A 20,979-nucleotide genomic window follows, 5' to 3' on the forward strand; every position below is an offset into this window, starting at 1 on the left:
TTCACACTGATTCATCATCTGCGTCTACTGGTGGTTTTCTTAACACCCTGACGCACAACAGATTTTCATTTCAAAGCTGTCTTTCTTTTTATTCATGTTTTTATGATTATGATTTTAGAATGTTTTGTTTTTAATCAAATTGCAAATGTGCAATGTGCATTTTTTTTTTTTTGACCTGGTATCCAGGCTCCATAGACATGCAGAAATGTTTCTAAACCGAATGGAATAATTCAAAGGTGAAATAAAAATGTTTTCTTTAAAGCTTCTCTGTGATACAAATGAAATGGAGAATGATTTATTGAAAAGCATGGTGGCCACAAATCCATGTCATTCCAGGGGAATAGGGTTCTTTATCAGGTATATCCTTACTTCTATGTTGCTTATATCAAAGTTTGATAGTCATGAATGCAGTTCGACAACTGAATGGGGCCTCCTTTTTAACACCCTAGAGTCAACTTCTCCCAGTGATCCGTCCAGGGTGTACCCTACTTTTTACTCCCTAACCCAACTGCCTTATAAGACTCAAAATATGATGTACAGTTGTGCTCATACCCTGGTGGACCTTTTGATTTTTTTGACCATTTTTCAGTGAATACAAATGTGTAAAGTCATTTATTGTCAAACAACTGTGTTTACAGTGACAATGACTGCTCAATAATAAAAAGAGATGAAACCACTAAATCTATTCACATTTAAAGTTTGACTAAAATGTTTCTAGCATTTACTTGATAACATACATATTTATTGCCTAAAGGATTAGAACCTTTCACAGGTCTCTCTACATGTCTTCTCCGTATCAAAGCGGTTTTGGTTTCCTTGACAACCTCCAAACCAGAACTGGGAGCAGGAGTTAGACGTGGCATCATAGTACCACTTCATGACGTAGTCGTGACACGGGCCTGGATCCAGGCTCTGCCTGCAGCCTGTCTTTGGTCTCTGCGGAAGGACCAACTCCTTCTTGGAGGGGGTTGCTGTAGAATCTGCCTGTGACTGTGAGAAAAATAAATTATTTAAAACAAATAAAAAAAGGAAAGTCACAGTCAGTTGCTATTAATCAGACACACTAAGAAATGCTCATCAGCAAGTGTGATTTCCTTCATAACAACTATGACAGTCTGCTGCTCTGGAGCACAAAGATGTGGTTAAAATCATGCCCAATGGGAAAGACAGCAAAGATATGCTAAAAGAGGATTTTACATACGTTGGATTGTTGTGACAAATATTAAAGAAAAGGTTTCTTCTCACCATTGTCAGAACCCTCTGGAAGGTGGGATTGTGTCCATCCTCATATGGTGGCTCACTATTGTAATCAGTGTCTCTTAAGAACAAAGGAATAAGTATGGGGGATATGAATTTAGTGTTAAACAGGGCACCTTCTTCAGAGATACCACTCATGAGAGCTTCCGCAAGTTCTGCAGACAAAGAAGATAACGAGTGAATATGCAGCTCCGTGAGATTTTGTACATTATACCAGTTCTTCCAGCAAAGCTCTCTGAGCATGAAATAAACACATTTACTAGCTTAATGTTTATGTATGTTCAAGAAATAAAACTTTGTATACATTCTGTAAGCCTGTTTCATCTGCTTAACAGCTGTGTGCAGGTATTTCAATTTCATCTGCTCTTTACCTCCACCTTGTGTCTGCAGATACAAAATGACAGTTGTATATTTTGAACACACCCCAAAAGTTGTATTTTTAAGATTATGGCGTGTATGAGAGGAGAAACAAATATATATCTGCCACTGTTTTTACTCATATAGGTGGAGGTTTAGGGTCTTAGTCAAACTGGGCTTTTACTTAGCAACACTGAGCTGCATAAAAAGAAATATAAATTTTTTCTTTTCACTGCCTGACATTAAATCACATAGAACTCCCTTTTTAACTGTCTGACTCGGGTCCAACATTTAGGGTGTAATTCTACAAGCTTCCCACAATAATTTGCTGGAATGTTGTCCCATTCCTTCAGATAGAACTGATGGAACTGGGTCAGGTTTGTTGTCTGCCCTGCTCACACACACACACACACAAACACGCACACCTTTTCAGCTCTGCCTACACATTTCCTATGGGCCTAAGATCAGGGCTTTGTTGAGGCCGTTTTAAAACACTGCCTTTTTTCTGCTCAAGCCACTTCGTTACTAATTTTGCTGTAATTGTGTTTGGGAAACCCATTTGGGTCCATGCTTTAATTTCCTGGCTTGCAGGCTTTCCCTTCGTTCGTTCGTCGTCTTCCGCTTATCCAGGACCGGGTCGCGGGGGCAGCAGACTCAGCAGAGACGCCCAGACGTCCCTCTCTCCAGACACCTCCTCCAGTTCCTCCAGGGGGAGCCCAAGGCGTTCCCAGGCCAGCCGAGAGACATAGTCCCTCCAGCGTGTCCTGGGCCGTCCCCTGGGCCTCCTCCCGGTGGGACGTGCCTGGAACACCTCCCGAGGAAGGCGTCCAGGAGGCATCCGGAGGCTTTCCCTTTTTCACCCAAAATGTAGAAATGGTCATTTTGGCCAAGAATTTCACTTTTAATTTATTTCATTACAAATGTCTCAAATATTTACAGGATTTGTCCTTCAGAGCATTTTTTAAACTGTAATCTGACTTTTTATGTTGCTTTAGAAGTAATAGCGTCTTCCTGTCTGATTGGACTTTTAGCCCATGTTGATAAAGGTTTTTTTTTTACCAGCTTCAGTCAGCATCTTCACAAGATCTTTTGATTTTGTTCCCTGGGACACAGCACCAGTCTTTCTCTAGAATGGTATGATAGCTGGACATTTTCCTGCTGTTTATCCTGAATTTGTACCCTAGGAAAAACCAGACTTATGGAGGTCCACAGTTCTCTATGCTGATTTTCTTAGATTCTTAGAGGATGTCAAAAAGAAACATATATTTTAGGTGTGCCTCCATTTAACAAAAAAATATTAATAAACTTACTATAAGCTTTCAAACCCATGACTTCCTCATCAGGAGTTTAATATTTTCCAATATTGTAGTATTTAGCAAAAATAAATGATCCTGACAGGGAACGTGATTCTGATTTTCTGTCAAACCATGAGAAAAAATTATGTCTTTCTAAACAGTATATACAAACATCTGGGTTTAAGTTGTAAATTAGTTTTAAAGAACTGGAAAGATCCCATATGATTATGAAGTGATCACCTGAAAGCCTTGAGTAGTCATCGATGGGGAACACATGCGGATGGGAAGGTTTTGAGGCGATGAACTCTATCTCCTCTATGAAGTTGTATGCATTGGCGTTATTCATATCCACCACCGCGATGGCAAATATCTCAATATTATTTTCTTTAGCTTTTTTTACAGCATTCCTCAAATCAGGCAAGTCCTCCGGGTTAGTCTGTCCGTCTGTGATGACGATAGCTGCTTTCTTCACATTTGGCCGTGCAAACTCAAACTCCTTGTTGGCTTGTTCAATGGCTCTGCCGGTGCGGGTGCCCTCGCCCAGATACTCCAAACGGTCCATTATTTTATTGAGATCCGATATTGGGTCAATGAGGCGGTGGAAAACTTTAGGATCGTCGCTATAGATGATAATGGCGACACGTATGTTATCGTGTTTGAGTTTGGTGTTGCTTAGCAGCATGTATATAAACTGTTTGGCCAAATTAAAGTTTTCAATGCCCACGCTCTCTGAGGCATCAACTACAAAGATGAGTTCTAGAGGTTCGTCTTTATTGGGCTTCTCACAGTCTGATGAGGAAGAGCAGATAAAACCGAAGAGGATGAAGAGGGTTTATATTGATAAGAGGAAATCACTCATCATTACTGATCATCTCATAAGCATGAACACTTGAATACCTACTGCAAATTTCTCTGATTATATGTATGATCTCACTCCTCTGCAAAAAAAAGCAAAGATAAAAGGAGGTAAAAACAGATGTCTTTTACAGTATTGTTCACAGTACTGTTATTAACATAGCAAAGTTAGCCTAGTGGTTTGTAGCATAGAGGACCCTTCAAGACATGACATTATTCCCCTTCATCAGTAAGGCTTTTGCTGCTGCAATGGCAGTACTTATTTTTCTAATGATTAATGAGAAGGGTAAAATAAATTTTGGCAAGCCATTTTTCAAAATGTAAAAAAACTGACTTTTTTTTCAAAATGTACATTAATTTTACATTGTTTGTTATCTTTTGTGAGATGCTATCTTTTGTAAATCTGCCAGTGGTACAAATAATAATTTTTGGCTTAACTGTGTGTTTACTTTTGCTTTCGGCACAAAATATCTTCAGAGTAGAAGGTTGTAAAGCATTCTAATAATGAATGAATCTTTATACTTACTGTTAGTCCGGGTTCTCCTTTGTGTCCCTTTATGCCCTGTTGTTCAAAACAGGTAATATAAGAAACTTAAATACTTCAATTCAACTACAATCAGTCTGAAGTCCTTCATTAACAATTTAAAGTAGATTATCTGGTAACAAAATGCAGTACCGAAGGTCCAATCTCTCCTTTATCTCCAGGATCACCAGACTCTCCCTTTTTTCCAGGTAAACCTGTGGATCCTCGGTCTCCCTGCAGGAGCAAAGAAACATTAAGTTCTTTAGCTTTTTGTCTCAGTAAAAAGAACCATAAAACATAACATATAATATTTTAGTTTCACTTCAAAGACACTGCTGACACTTAAATAGTACCTTGACTCCTGGCAGACCTTGTCCTGGAGGACCTCTGGGTCCAGGATTTCCCTGAAGTCCAGGTTCCCCCTACAAACAGCCAAATCCCCTTTATGTCTGATTAAAACATCTCCACAGTGGTAACTTTAGGAAGGTTATTAGGCTGGTTATTATTAACAAAATAGGTATAAACATGATGGATCAAGGGTATCCACTTAGGTCAAAACAGCAGTTATGCAGTATTTATACAGTGCTTCAACTGCTTATATCCGTGTATAACATTTCTAAATAAATCACAGGTGACTTTGGTACCTTTTGTCCTGGTAATTCTCCTCCGGGTATCCCTGGAGGGCCAGGAGGTCCAATTGGACCTGCCGAACCCTGCAAGACAATACAACTTTTAAATGGCAGATACACTAATGGGAATTTGAAACTATTTGTAAACAAAACATATTTAAAAACATATTCTAACAGCATTTTATTTTATTTTTTAATATTTATGTGTCCCTGTTTCCATTCCATCTCCTTAAACGTGTTTCCAAAACAGACATAAAATCAATTTTATTAACTTTCCCCTCTATACCTGCAGGGGTCAAAGAGATGGCAAAGTTTGAATTAAGGACAAAATTCCTTTATTCACAGTTTTTATCAAACATTAGAAAAGAACTGACCAACTGATTACCTTTGGACCTATCACACTAATTCCTCGAGGACCAGGGGGTCCAATGAAGCCCATGTCCCCCTGAAAATGAAATGGACTCACATAAGTCAACAATTAGAATTTGTGGATATTTACTTGATAGAAAAAGTAATTTCTTTCTGTTTCTATTATATGTTTCTATGATCTATACACGTGTCATGCTGTACATCGTGGTTCTTTATATCATAGAACCATTAACGTTTGACAAAAATATTATTTATATCATATATTTCAGTAAAATCCCCACTAAAATAACAAATGTTTACCTTGGGTCCAGGAAAACCAGATCCATCAATTCCATTCTCTCCTGGCAGACCAGGAGGTCCCGGAGGTCCCTTTTAAAAATGACACACATCCCAAATATTAATGGACTTACAGGTGTTGGACAATGAAACAGAAACACCTGATTTTATACCACAATAATTTATTAGTATGGTGTAGGGCCTCCTTTTGCGGTCAATACAGCATCATTTTGTCTTGGGAATGACATATACAAGTCCTGCATAGTGGTTAAGGGATTTTAAGCCATTCTTCTTGCAGGATAGTGGCCAGGTCACTACGTGACACTGGTGGAGGAAAACGTTTCCTGACTCGCTCCTCCAAAACACCCCAAAGTGGCTCAATAATATTTAGATCTGGTGACTGTGCAGGCCATGGGAGATGTTCAACTTCACTTTCATGTTCATCAAACCAATCTTTCACCAGTCTTGCTGTGTGTATTGGTGCATTGTCATCCTGATACACGGCACCGCCTTCAGGATACAATGTTTGAACCATTGGATGCACATGGTCCTCAAGAATGGTTCGGTAGTCCTTGGCAGTGACGCGCCCATCTAGCACAAGTATTGGGCCAAGGGAATGCTATGATATGGCAGCCCAAACCATCACTGATCCACCCCCATGCTTCACTCTGGGCATGCAACAGTCTGGGTGGTACACTTATTTGGGGCTTCTCCACACCGTAACTCTCCTGGATGTTGGGAAAACAGTAAAGGTGGACTCATCAGAGAACAATACATGTTTCACATTGTCCACAGCCCAAGATTTGTGCTCCTTTAGCAGCCCGGCCGTGTATATTGACCCTGTGGAGCTCCCGACGGACAGTTCTGGTGGAAAAAGGAGAGTTGAGGTGCCCATATAATTCTGCCGTGATTTGGGCAGCAGTGGTTTTATGTTTTCTGGATACAATCCGGGTTAGCACCCGAACATCCCTTTCAGACAGCTTCCTCTTGCGTCCACAGTTAATCTTGTTGGATGTGGTTCGTCCTTCTTGGTGGTATGCTGACATTACCCTGGATACCGTGGCTCTTGATACATCACAAAGACTTGCTGTCTTGGTCACAGATGCGCCAGCAAGACGTGCACCAACAATTTGTCCTGTTTTGAACTCTGGTATGTCACCCATAATGTTGTGTGCATTTCAATATTTTGAGCAAAACTGTGCTCTTACCCTGCTAATTGAACCTTCACACTCTGCTCTTACTGGTGCAATGTGCAATCAATGAAGACTGGCTACCAGGCTGGTCCAATTTAGCCATGAAACCTCCCACACTAAAATGAAAGGTGTTTCAGTTTCATTGTACAACCCCTGTACCTGCAACACCAAAATGACTACAAGACATTTTTGGGTTGTAAGATACTCACTGGGAGGCAGGAGGAACTTTGACCTTTTGGTCCTGGTGGCCCGACAGGACCAGGGGGGCCTTGGTCACCCTACAGAAACAGATTTATTCTTGACTCACTCTAAAAATATTCAGTGAAAATTACCAAAATCCTAACTGATCTCACCTTGGGTCCAGGAAATCCAATCCCAGGTTTTCCCACGTCTCCAGCCGGACCCCGTGGACCCTGATCTCCCTGAGCAGGAACAACTGAAGTAAATAAGCTGTTGTTGGTAAAAGTTACAATGAACACATCAGCTCACCTTGTCTCCAGGAATCCCCCTGCCAGGAGGCCCAGTTAGTCCTGGTAGTCCTATATTTCCCTGTTCCCCCTGAGATATAAACACTCATCAGAGGAAAATTTTGTAAGTGATTTCCCGTTTCAGTGTAAAGAGACCTTTAAGCCTAAAACAGCACCTTGAAAAATAATTTACCCCATTATCTGATTTACAGTTTTTCTACTCAGCCTTTCCATACCTTTGGACCAATCGGCCCTATTGGGCCAGGTGGACCTGGCTGGCCTCTGCTCCCGCAGTCCCCTTTGTCCCCCTGCCAAAGTGACATTAACATGTTCAGCTCTGTGCCAACAGGTTTTACTTAATATGAAGAAGTAAAAAAATTTTAAAATAGCCACTAGCGTTCTTTATGTTGACAAATTTCCATGAATTGTTACTTTCGCTCCAGGAAATCCTCTACCAGGAATCCCGTCGGCTCCTCTGGGTCCTGGCAAGCCAACATCACCCTGTTGTTGTTTGAAAAGAAAGTCAGAATAGAAGAAAGAGAATTGACACACTGGTTTGAAATGGTTCAAACTATTTTCATAAAGAGAAAAGTGCTTGAATGTTACCTTTTGTCCTGGGCTTCCGTCCTTTCCTGGTAGACCAGGAAGTCCTGATAAACCCTGAGCTCCCGTGTTACCCTAAAGAGAAGAAAAGGAGATCAAACTGAAAATTTTATACTGTGTGCAAATATGTAAAAATATTAAAACAGATACCTGTTTAAGGAAATAGTATGTTGTGTTTTCACATGAACTTTCCTTCTAATGTAAGAAGTCATGGTCTTGGTTAAGCAACCAGAAGATTTCCTTGGTGGTTATGTGCAATAACAAAGACACAAAACATCTGCTGGCTGGTGTTGCTGGCAGCTAATTGACTACAGATTGATTTTTGGAGTCCATTAATGTACAAATGATTCATTTTTTTGTTCCATGTGGATTTCCAAAAAATGTATGACATGGATACTGCAGGTTGACCGGTAAGCAACTGAGAAGTATTCAGAATAAGGATGTACCTTCGGTCCTGGTGTTCCCACACCTCTCTCACCTTTGGCCCCAGGCTCACCTGGAAACCCCTGATTCCCCTAGAGATAAACATCACACAGTCGGTGAGGTATTGTTTTTAATATTACAGTAAAACTGTTGTATCAGTCTGTATCACACTGTTTGGTTCCACCTCCATTAGTTCCCTTGAAAGGCACAAAAAAGACCCTTATGAAAAAGACCCCTTTGTGAAAGGAAGACATGTAAGCTGTGGGGTTTTGTGAAAATAAACTGGAATTTGAAGATACATACTAATCTTTTAACTTTAAATGTAATTGGAATATAAGTGGGAGTGCCCAATTTAAAAAAAGATTATATTGAAAACACTCTAATAGCTATAATTTAAACTAGTAATCTGAAAGAAATGGGCTAAATTAAACCTAAATTAAATTTAAAAGAATATTTTTTATATTTTAAGTGCTTCACCAACAGCAGCTTGTGAAAATTCAGCTTATTCAACAACAAAACTGAAACATTTAGACACAACAGAAGGGAGAATGATCTACTGATGAACGTTCCCTGGCCTGAATTACCTTTGGCCCTGTGAGTCCGTATCCTGGAGGTCCTCTGGGTCCTGTGGGTCCAATTGGGCCTTCGTTTCCCTAAGAGACAGTGAATTAGCTTGGATACAAAAAGAAAGCACCTGGGAGCTTTCGGCCATCCTTTCTGAGGTCTTACACAATGTTTAAATTAGACTTTCTAAAAGAGATGTTCTACTAGTTGTTGTCACACAGCATCAACATTCACAAGGGAGAATTAATTGACAATTAAAAGTTCTAAATAAAGACACTAATTAACATTTAATAATTGATGCTCCTATATTAGTCATATAGTTCAGAAGTATATTTACTAAAGAAAACAGCTCTAGTGGAGGCAGTCTGAAGTGGAGAGTACCTTTACATCATGTTAAAAAGCAGAATCAACACATTTGACAGTTCAGGGGCCGTATTCACAGAGATTCTCTCAGAGAGCTCCCGACAAGGACTCCTAGCTTAAGAGTGATTCACTTTGCTGCCAAGAGCGACTCTGAGCAAGGAGACAACAGAGATTCCTGTCCTACTGAGGAGGGGCGGTTGACCCCATCGGTAGGTGTGACGCTTTCTTCTAAGAGCTGTGATTGGTTGTTGCAAAAAACCAAAAACAAAAGCGTTCCTTGTAATCAATGGAGAGAAATTAACTGATGATAGAATTCAGATTGGATTCAGAAATGTGTAAATCATGATGATAAAACTTAACAAGATTAAATTAATTGTCACACCGCATCAAAATGTTTGAACGTAGCTTATTTACATTATTTACAATAATTTACATTATTTTGATTTGCTTATTGTTACTCGCCATGCTGGTCATTGTCATACTGCATCTATTTCATATTAATTAATTTCATTTTAATATTACAATTCAGAATTTTACTGTGATCTGCTTTTAGTTTAATGAGGTTTAGTTTGGTAAAATGACCAAAACAGAACAGAAAAAAAAAAAGGTGGAGAAAACTGAACTGAACACCTGACGAGAGAAGTGTTGAAAGGTACTTATTTATCCTTCCCAATATTACCTTACTAGAAGTGCACATTTAATCTGTCCTGCCGCGGAAACTATTTAATTTCACGCTAGAGCAATGATAAAGTTAATTTTATCTCTATATTAATAATTGTATGATTGTTATAGAAGTTTATGTGCTCATTTATTCGACAGTTTAGGGGGTGGATCCCTGCACGATCGAGCTGGTAGCGTCATTGATCATTGTTCTGACAATATTTCTCCTTTCTCTCGGTCTTTCCGCCATCTTGCCTGTTTAGGGCACTCTTAGGCTCCCTAAAAGTCCTCCTCACTACTCTTACCATTTGTTCAACTTAGGAGCTCTCTTAAAGCCTTAGGTGCTTTGTGAATCATTTTTATCTTACTGAGGGAAAATTCAAAGAAATATCCCGGAATTTGAAGATATTCTAAGATTTTTCTAAGAATGACGTCACTAGGAGCTACTTTTAGTCTTAGGATTCTTTGTTAATATGGGCCCAGGTGTTTGGGGAGGTCTATGTTTGATCCACCTCTATTAGATGAAACAAAATGACCCATTAATGGTTTCCTGATCCAAAAAGTCTTACAAAGGTTTCACCAAACTACTGGATCGTGATTTCTTCCAGATAATAAGACCTTTAATGCATTGAAAACAATTCCTGTCACAATGGCCTGACGTTTCTGGTAGAGCAAAACCTCATGCTTGCTCTGCATGTTGCTCTGCTTTCTGAGTTTTTCTACATTGGTTCACTTTACACTTGGTTTTGACCTTTGACCTTTGAGTTGTTCAACAAGAATTCTGAAACTTATAAAAAAATTTTATCAAGCTGAAGGAAATTTACTTAGAAATCTGACTGCAAAGACGTTATCTCACTTCAACACCATGCCAGGTCATAAGACAGGTGCAATATGTCAGAAACCAATGTATACTTTTCAAATCTACAACACAAAAATACACTTCAGTAGGGCGCTGATGGCTGGAAAAAGAAAGCAATGTGTATTTTTTTTTATTCACGTTCAGTTAATATTAACTGTCAGAGTTGGAAAACTATACATACAATTTAATCTTAGCATGGAAGTAAACTATTATGTTTGTAAGTCAACTCTTCAAGTATAAGAAAATATAATCTAGTTTGTACCTTTTCCCCTTTAAGTCCAAATCCAGGAGGACCAGGTGGACCTTGGGGTCCTGGAAGCCCATCATAACCCTGAAAACAACGATTACAGAGCCAGTTGTGACAACCATGAAATGTACAAAACCAGGAACTGTGGGCAGTTAACCTAATTTATTTTAGCGTTAATATTAGGAATAAATGTATGTTTTCTTTACCTTATCACCTTTGATCCCATCACCCACAGGCCCACGGTCTCCTTTTGGACCTTGAAATCCACGGTCTCCCTGCAACAAAAATGACAAATGAAACTCAGCACAAAGTATCCCTAAAATATCTCTAGGGTTCACACAGGCTTTTTCCTTCCTGATGTTATAAAAACAATTTGTTCAAAAGAGCTTTTTAACAGTTTGCCAAATGTAATATTTTTACCAGCAACCAGAGAGTTATTTGACTTTCACTAAACTGAATACAATGCAAATTATATTTTATCACAAATCTGCAAAAAGTAATAAACAACTGTAAATAAAACCTATTTTTAGTATAAATACATGAAATTTGCACGTTGCTTGCTGACAAAACATTTTTATACATAGAATTACTTACTTTTGGTCCTGGAAACCCTTGTCCTCGGGGTCCAGGGTCTCCTTTTGGTCCAATTGGTCCTACTGGCCCCTAAAAAAACTGCTCTCAATAAAAATTTTATTTTATAGTGGTGTGTTAAAGTCATCCTTTCAACAAAAAAATGGATATGTCTCTTAAGCCGTCTGGCATTCTTCCATAACAATCTAATAGGTCCCAAAATAATTAGGAAGAAGCATAAACTTAAATTAAACTTAACTATGACATATGAATCACTCAGGCACAAAAAAGCTCCTAAACTTCAGCGTTGGACCATATATATTTTAAATAGGATCTTGAAACTTTTTGTTACTAGCAGCCTGTCACAGTGCCAAAACCCTAATCAGGATTAATATTATAGGAGACATGAGAAGGTTTTGGATTTAGTTCCGTAAAAAACATTTGAATTTATTGCACTCTGGCAAGTAGTACAGGATGTAAACATCAAAGTTGTGTTTGACTTTCTATAAACCTTGCCATTAGTGCTAAGTGCAAAAAAACATTTCAGTGTTTCTGATGAGACATGTGTAATTATAATCTGTGCTGTAAAAGTATTTCCATACTCACAGGCATTCCCGGTTCTCCTTTCTCACCGAGACTTCTTTGACCTGGTAATCCTTGAATGCCCTTTTCACCCTGTAAGCAGACAACAGCTTCAGACTCCAACCAGTGACACAATACACAAGGTTAAAATGCAGTTCCCAGTGTAATATCAATACAACCTATTGATAGAAGCCATCTTACCATTTAGTCAACCTTTAAGTGAAAAAGTTGTTTAAATCTTTCAATGATTCCTAAAACTCTTTGCAGAATAAATTTGATAAATATGAATTTATGTTGTGTTTAGAACTATTACTTCATATTTTACTCAGCAGTGAAGGTAGCAATGAAGGCTTACTTATGAATTAAATTATTTAGTTAGTCTAAATTGTGAAGTATGGTTTTACATAAAGAAGTCACCTTGAGCCCTGGAGGTCCAATCCTAGAGTCTCCTGGTGTTCCAGGTTCACCAGAAGGCCCTCTGTCCCCCTAAGGTATGCAGTGTACATGATGGTAAATTGACAGAGCTGGAAAAATGTATTGTACAAAAATCTCTATGGCTGTAGACACAAATCTGTCACAAATCAAAATACAAACTTAGAAAAGGCCATTCAAATGCCAGTCTTGTAATCACATGGGTACTTGTTTGTAATCCAAATGGGTATAGAATGTAACTTACATAGATTTCACATCTTATTACAATGACAATATCCAAAACTGCGTTTCACATTTGAAGGAAAATGTTCCAAAGCCACACATTTCTTATGTAAAAAATTTACAAAAGCATTTATTTAACAGAAATATTCCAAAACTATTTGTTTTATGTGTTAGGTATCTTTTAAAACCATGTTTCACATGTGAAAAAAAAACATTTTTCACATGTAAGAAATGTTGTAAAACCATCAGTTTCAAAAGAAAAAATATTCTGAAACCTTGTTTATCGTATGTGAAAAAAGTGGTTACAAAACTAAAGTTTTGGTTTCTGCAGAGAATATTTGAGTGATAACTTGCTGCATTTTGAGATTGATGTCCAATCATCTTATTAAATTAGAGTTCAGTCCTAAAATCTTTCAAAAAGCATTAAGAAAAAGAGCGGGGATCCCTCAATGTAGAAAGTAGGTCTAAATAATTGGTAAGACATATTTTTGTGCCATTTTTGTAATTTACTTAAACGAAACAGCAATATATACATTCTTTGATTTAAAATTTTTAAAGTATAACAAGTTTTTACTATTACAAAAAAACCCAATATTTTAAAATTGACTTTGAAGACACAAGCTTTTGAAAGTTGCACAGTAAAAATAAAATAAAAGAACCTTGATCACTGAATTTAAAAGTATTTGAAAGTCTTACTTTAGGTCCTGCTGGGCCCTCAGGACCTATGTCTCCTATTGGTCCTATTGAACCCTGCAAAACAAACAATAAAAAAACCTCAGTCCAGCGTGGGAAAATCCTTTACTACATCAACAATATTCTGTCTGTGCAACTTCTTATGTTCATTGTCCAGTATAAAAAATTATCAACAAGCTTGGCTTTCATTCCAATTGATTCTCCGACTATGCTCATAAAATAATAAGGCTAGACTGACTGAATGGTGTCCAGGTCCTTCCACTAATCTCACAGCACAAAGCTTGGTCCTGCAAAAAAATACCATCCTACAAGCCTGGATTTCAGGCATTTGGTGTCAGGATTAACTGTAATCCTGTTTTTCTTTGTAATATGGCTGCCGGGTCGTAGACTCAACATTAAATGGTGTAAAAGAAAAGAGAATAAACCAAAATAATTTTGTTTGCCGAAAGATTCTGACTTGATGACTGCGTTTCAGTAAAATTTAACAGCTAATCAGAATTCATTCTGAAGGAAACAAGACTGCAAAAGCAAATTTACTAAAAAACTAAATTTAGCAAATAAATGTGAAGACATTTCCCTTAAACCACAATGATGATCTCAACTGTGATGGTAAAATATATAAAGGACTGCCATGGTGCTTGTAATGGAGAACATGGACACTCGCGGAACAAGCAAAGAGCTTTGAGTCAAACTGAACAATTATGGATGTCAGCCAAGTGGTTGGCAAGAAAGCTGGAACAGTAGAAGGTGGAAATCCTCAGTTGTTCGGTCAGCTTGATGACAGAATGGATGTGACCTTTGGCAAGGCAATTTAGCTTAACATGACACTAACTGGGCCAGGCGAGACAATTGCTAAATCCAGAATACAGACTGGATTAGGCTGAATTTTTACATTGTTTATAGTTGTGGCAGACTGACCTGACAAAGTCAAACAGAAAGTAAAGTTACTCAAGGTTCCGACCCCTGAAAGCTCTACCTTATCTCCTTTAGGTCCTGGTTGGCCATCTCTTCCATCAAGTCCCTGCAAAATAAGACTTAACTCACCACAAAGCGACAGTGTATGTGATGTTCATTAAAATATGCAAATAAACCTTGAACATACTTTTTCACCCTTATCTCCAATATTGCCACATTCTCCTTTCTTCCCCTGCAAGACAGCCCCAGCTGCTTAATGTCTGAGGAAAATCACATTTTACATCAAACAAACTGATTAAAACTTCACTTACCTTTTCGCCCTTCTGACCTGAACGTCCCTGGAAAGAGTTTTTGTCATAAGTAATCATCATGATGTTACTTAGAAGCCTAACGAGCAAAGAAGAAGCACATTTTACCTCTGAACATTCATCTCCTTTGAATCCACGCTCACCCTTTAAAAATAACCCAAATGACACTTAGTCGTACAGAACTAGACATAAAAACATTTTAAAAATACTTATTTTGTTGATACTTAACCTTATCTCCTTTTTGACCAAGAAACCCGTCATTTCCTCTTTCTCCTTTCTCTCCCTTCTCCCAGAACAAGGATATGGATAAAAAACAACCAAGCAGACCAGACAAACAGTCTCCACCCTTGCATACTGATACTTATTCAAGAACCCTTCATAAAAGCTTTAATGCAAAAGGTTGCCTTTTAAAATTACTTTACAAAATAAAAAAAATTGCCCTTAAGTTGCATTGCTTATCATTCTTCTTTTGAAATGGATGCACCAGCTGTGTTATTAAGGTCATATACAGCTGCGCTGTCAGTGATTAACAGAGCTGAATACAAACGCAAGTTGTATTTTGTTGTATTACAAAATGAAAGCACTTAGGCTCAAATTATGCATTCAATTTTCTTGGTTAGGTTAACAAAAGCACAACTATTAAGTGTTAAAATACATGACAAAAACCCATTTTGCAATAAAAATGCACATACAAAAGAAAATTATAATTCCATTTAGTGGAATGTGGACCAAGCAATACTGTACGACTAAACTGGAAACAGTAACATGTTTCCTATACCTAATATTTTTTACACAACAATACAAACTCACAGGAGGGCCTGGTGAGCCTCTCTCTCCTTTTTCGTGCACACAACAGCACTGAGAAAGTAAAAAACAGTTACTGCCATTATTTGAAATTATTTAGTTGAAAAATGAAATCCTACATTTTTCACAACTCACCAGTTCCTGTACAACAGTTTTCTGCAAGAAAAACAAAACATACAATCTGTCAGAAAAAAAGCATTTTGGTGAACCTCTAAAAGGACAATAATCTTGTCTTCACCAAGTTCTAAAGTGTTTCTTATCTAACCTCTACTACATACAACCCCAACCACTAGGGTATGATTGGTCTTAGTGGAGACAATATCTTTTTTCTGTGTAAATATGTGATTCAACAACAACAAAAAAATCAATAAAAAACTGCCAAGTTCACAGCTGTTTCAAACTTCCTGTAGTGACCAACTGTACAGACATACTAACATTAGCTTGTATATGACCAGAACAACCAGTCAAGTAGCGTCAGGATTCAGCATCACCTGGGTTTTTCTTTTATTACTATACTTTGTAACAGTGCCACACCTAACTAATGACTAATGACTGTTCTCTGTTCTCTCCCTTCTGGTCATGAAAAAAAACAAAAATTGCCATTGCTTGTGTAAAATGACTGAGAAGCAAAGTGGCAATATCCTTTAGCCAACACAACTACCCCAGCCCCTTGTAATGGTATTTCTCTAGGAATTCGGTGAAAGGAGTTGTCAGTCGGGTCAGACGCAAGTTCAATAAGGACAAGGGCGCAAGGGCAATAAGGACAAAAACAAACAGACTGAAAAACAGCTTTTTTCCACTATCAATAATGACATAAACAGTGAATACCTTCCGTGCAATTTCTTCAACACTAAGTGCAATATTCTACCTCATGTGCAATACTGGAACAACTTGTCAATATTCTTGTATATATATGTTTTCCACCTGCACACAGTCCTTCTTATAACTTTTTTTTTTATAACTTTTTTAACTTTTTAATATTTATTTTCTTTAATTTGCACTACTTGCCTGCACTGTTTTTGTTCTGTTTTGTTTTAATTTAAAAATTTCATTGCACCCATGTGGAGCAATGACAAATAAAGAATTATATTCTATTCTAAGTTGAGCGCGTTCCAGTTGCAAGACTAACTACAATTAGCAATGAAGGTCAATAGAATGTTAAATTGACTGAATTTATATAGCGTTTCTTTTTAGTCGTACTGACCTTTCAAAGAGCTTTACATTAGAGCCACAATCACCCACACATACTCACAAACATGCACACATTCATACACCGATATGGAGATCGGTAGGCAACTTGGGGTTAAATGCCTTGCCCAAAGGCACATTGACATGTGGCAGGAGAAGGCTGGAATCAAACCTTAGTCGAAGGAACATACTCTTATCTATGATAAGCACCTAAAGTTCATATCTAAAACTTTCAGTATATTCTACATTCGTGGCAGCCATATTGGATACTAAACCCCAAACTGCTTAGTTAGCTCCCACTCCCCTAGTCTTAATTCTTCAGGTGAAATTTAACCAACACAGTTATGCTTCTGAGGCAATCACACAGTCAAATTTGTGTGTGGGTATGAATAGAGTGCCAAAGCCTGCAGTGCTCCATTAAAACTAATGGCAGTGATATCTGGTGGTTCGGCTATGCAAGATTTCCTTTTCTAAGCAGGCTGTTGGCTGCTCGAGTGATTAACATGTAAAGGCTAGCTTACAGAACTTATGCCCCGAAGGAAAATGTATTAAGGATAGTTTCAGAACCACGAGGTACATCTAGAAGCTGACATTTCTCTGGTACAATGTTACCTGACGTCAACACCCACCATGTGTTGTAACAGGTTGTTTTTTAGTTGAGGCTCATTCAGTTTATGGAAATACGTCTCAGCAGGTGAGCTTGCGATGGCCACAAGCTTATTCTGGATGTCTGTCTGAAGGGAAACACCCGGTAACCCCAAAACGAAGATCTTGATGCCGTTGCCTTTGGCAGCCAAGGCAGCTGTTACCGCGTCAGGGCTGTTAGGATGATCAACTCCAAAATTCATGAGCACTACGATACGGACACTTTTACTCCGCTTTTCATTCTTCACCATATCTGCAGCTTTGTTAATGGCTAATGCTGTGAAGGTGCCTTTGGCAAGTAAGCTCATGCGGTCAATTTTTCTGTGGAAAGATTCCAGATTTGTCCAGTCCACAAGTCTGTGCACGTGGACTGCAGAGCTGCTGTACTGAAGTAAAGCCATTCGAATATCCAGGTTATGGTCTTCCAAGTTGAGCCCATTGAGCTCGGTGCTTAAGTCCTTCACCAACTGCTTCTCCTCGTCATATAGGTACCTTGCACTCTCAGAGCTGTCCACAATGAAAACCACCTCCACTAAACATTCACGTCCTGTAGAACAAGCAAATGACAGACAGTAAAGCACAAGACTAATACTGGATATTTCTAAAACTTTGCCAAGCTACACAACCTTTTAGAAGGTGGTTAGATCTCAGCGAATTTGGAAAACATCCTTTAGTGCTATGGCAATTACGATGCTGCTAGCCATCTCTTAGTACTTGCCAAGTAAGGTTTTCCTTGGTATTTCCTATTTGAGATGCTGCCCTGCACTCTGTGCACAAACAATACATTTTACTTGCTTTCCAGCGCTCACATTGTGCATTGACATTAACTACGTTATAAATATTTAAACTTTAAACAAAATAAAAATAAGGATAAAGAGAAGTATGTTCATGTATGTGTGTGTCCAGTCATTTGTTTATATAAGAAACAAGCAAAGAAGGCTTGCAAATGTGCTTATTTTTTTCACAACAGAGTAATTGACTACTTTGGCTGTAAGGTTTTCATTGTGAGACAGGCTGGGGAAAAAGCGGAGAAGCTGCTTTTTAACTATTCTCTTCTGTACGCCTTTTCCTAAGATTTGACTTGAACCATGGTTTATTGTTGTATATGTGAAACACTTTCATCGTGCTTTATACATAAGCAAAATCTTCATAGGTCTATTGAAATTATTGCCGTAAATGCCCACAGTCGAATCATTGTACAACTTTTTCAGACCATGTCAGGATGAAGAAACATGACAGAACATCATGCCATGCTACTACAATATTGCTGCCAAAGGTTTGTCTGCTAGTTTGTTTCTATGATTTGACTGTCTGGATTATCTATATGTGGAACCTTTCTGGGCTTCCAACATCAGCTTCAGAGACTTCGACAAAACCAAGATTATAACAGCGAAACAAGTTGTTCTGGGCATCTCTAAAGCACCAAATGCTCATGCAGAGTTTAGCACAAAATGGTATCAAAGGATTAAGAGGGAACTGATGTCAGCTTCTTTGGCATGATGGGTCCTCTTGGTGCCAAAGAATGGCCCTGGGGAAACTGCAGTGGACCTACAGTAAATATTGGCTTTAATAGAAAGCTGTTTTGTTATTAGGTTTTTGCATATTGCTAATTTATGAATAGGTGGATGACTGATTGTATTGTTAAGCGTTTTGGTGTCTCGATAAAGTACTATACAAGTACATGCCATTTACTATTTCTCTTTTATTCATTCCCAAGGCACGTTCTTACATTCTCTTTTTTGTTTTGCCATTGTTTCTAAGCTATACTTGCTTCCATATTTGAACACCAATTTTGTGTTCCTAGTCTGTTTGCCTGTTTCCATTTTCAAGTCACTTTAATCTCAGCATGGACCTAATATTTCTTTTTGATCCTTTAACACACCAGTGTTTTTTGTTTTTTTAAGTTCTATGTGCACAATATGCTGAAACTAAAACTTGTCGCAAAAAAAAATGACACTTTAAATTGGACAGAGCAAACACTGCAAGGTGGATGAAGTGTCTTGCCCAAAGACACAACGACTGAGACGGACAAAGTGGGGGTTCAAACCGCCAACCCAACAGATGCCTGTCAACAACAATAAAGGCCCATGTCTGACAGCGTACAGGACATAAAGGATTTGCTGCACATGTCTGTTGTACAAAGCCAAAGGATGCATTCTGAGGAGTTATGAAATTTGCATCCTGATGCTTTGAGACTGTTTGCTATATTAGGGCAACCTAAATAATTTTTGTCCTGCACTTTTTTCTTTTGCTCTGTTTGATTGCTGTATCTAGCTGCCAGCTATGAATGTACAAGAGGTTAGTATTTGTAAACTTTAAAACAAAACAAAGCCTTTTGGGTTTTTTGTGGAAAATTAACAGCAGGCTGCATTAAAAGACGCTGAACAAAAGACTTTTAAAGACTGGGCATCATTAGAACTTATCAATAAACACATCTTTCAGAAAAAACACCTTTGTTATTAGTTTACAATAAACAAGAAAATAATACTTACGACCCGGAAATTGAAAATTAACATTCCCTCCATCATCACGCAGTTTGTAGTTTGTCATATTTGCCACATTTTTCCCCTGGACTGAGGCATCATGCACAAGAGCAAGTAGCAGAAGCCCAAGCCACAGCCCTCTGATAAAGCTTCTGTGCAGAAACATCTTCAAATTGTTGCAGCAAGTGGAGAAAAACTGCTTAAACACAAAACCTGCGGAGAGCTGGGATTTGTATAACTGCAGAATTAGAGAATCCTGACACAAATAGATCGAATAATTCATTTAGGTAAAGTTAAGAATACATTTCGTGGAACTGTTTAGAACAAAAACTTAATTTGCCAAGATTCAGATTTCAAACACTGTTCAGTACTGCCTTTTAATGACTTCTATTGCAGCTAATACTCTGCATACAAGGAAAAAATAAAGGTTTAAACTAAATTAAAGAGTTTTTAAATGGAGTGGAACATTGCGTTACCTATGGTCAGTGACTCTTGTCCATTCAGCAGAGGCTTTTCTGGAGGCATTTCACTGTACCCGTGAGATCGGCTCTTTATAAATCTGACTGAGATGATCAGCAGAGCAGCAGACGAGCTGATACGTTGTGGCTTACTGCCAATATTTTCATTTCGGATGAGTCACATTCACGTTGGGTTTTATAATTTTAGAAGCAAATATTAGTTGGTAAAATGAAATGAAATGAAAACAAAAGTGGAAGCTATACATTTACTTGATTTCTATAAACAATGTATGTAATGCTTTTGAGAAACATTTTCATTCATTCATTCATTCATTCATTCATTCATTCATTCATTCATGCTTTTGAGAAACAGAATATAATTTATACATTTATGTTAACAAGCCTCATTTTTATGTTTTCAGTCAAAATAGTGGAGGCATCAAAGAAATCCTTGTATGAAACGATTTCTACTCTACCCAACACTTTCTAGTCTACCCAACTTTGATCTAATGACATTTAGTTTATGTCCATTTAATCATAATACAGCATAGTCAGAGTAAGTAAATCATGTAGTGGAACTTGGTCTGGAAACCGGAGCAATCGTGGGGAAACAGTGGAGACAAACATCTTTCTTTTATCTACAATTTATTGGAAACATTTGACATGATCGATAGTTGAGAAGGACCATAAAGCAGACTCAGGAGGACAAGAGTGAGTAGAAAAAAGATTTAATGATGAA

At 38.0% G+C, this 20,979-nt stretch overlaps 1 protein-coding gene across 1 annotated transcript; it reads right to left on the reverse strand.

The window, feature by feature from the left end:
• Positions 1–593: 593 nt before the first annotated feature.
• On the reverse strand, positions 594–20,307 carry col28a1b (collagen, type XXVIII, alpha 1b). The gene is made up of 34 exons (XM_047361357.1): positions 20,259–20,307; positions 19,792–19,995; positions 17,284–17,846; positions 15,602–15,622; positions 15,473–15,520; positions 14,892–14,945; positions 14,771–14,806; positions 14,666–14,692; positions 14,542–14,586; positions 14,416–14,460; positions 13,443–13,496; positions 12,510–12,578; positions 12,117–12,185; positions 11,535–11,603; positions 11,147–11,215; positions 10,956–11,024; positions 8,832–8,900; positions 8,271–8,339; positions 7,828–7,899; positions 7,654–7,722; positions 7,458–7,529; positions 7,244–7,312; positions 7,108–7,176; positions 6,964–7,032; positions 5,586–5,654; positions 5,302–5,361; positions 4,932–5,000; positions 4,641–4,709; positions 4,441–4,521; positions 4,291–4,326; positions 3,811–3,847; positions 3,150–3,698; positions 1,246–1,412; positions 594–990 (listed from the first exon to the last, which is right to left on the reverse strand). Exons 1-34 carry the CDS (start codon positions 20,305–20,307, stop codon positions 757–759), a joined length of 3,420 nt encoding a protein of 1,139 aa, XP_047217313.1. The 3' UTR covers positions 594–756.
• Positions 20,308–20,979: the final 672 nt, after the last annotated feature.

This window comes from Girardinichthys multiradiatus, chromosome 3 (genome assembly GCF_021462225.1).
Source record: "Girardinichthys multiradiatus isolate DD_20200921_A chromosome 3, DD_fGirMul_XY1, whole genome shotgun sequence".
NCBI lineage: Eukaryota > Metazoa > Chordata > Actinopteri > Cyprinodontiformes > Goodeidae > Girardinichthys > Girardinichthys multiradiatus.

Coding starts and splice junctions, on each gene's coding strand:
- col28a1b (XM_047361357.1), bottom strand. CDS start 20,307: ATGCCTCCAGAAAAGCCTCTGCTGAATGGACAAGAGTCACTGACCATA. Junction 15,521..15,601: donor AAACTGTTGTACAGGAACTG/GTGAGTTGTGAA, acceptor TTACTTTCTCAG/TGCTGTTGTGTGCACGAAAA. Junction 11,025..11,146: donor ATGGGATCAAAGGTGATAAG/GTAAAGAAAACA, acceptor CGTTGTTTTCAG/GGTTATGATGGGCTTCCAGG.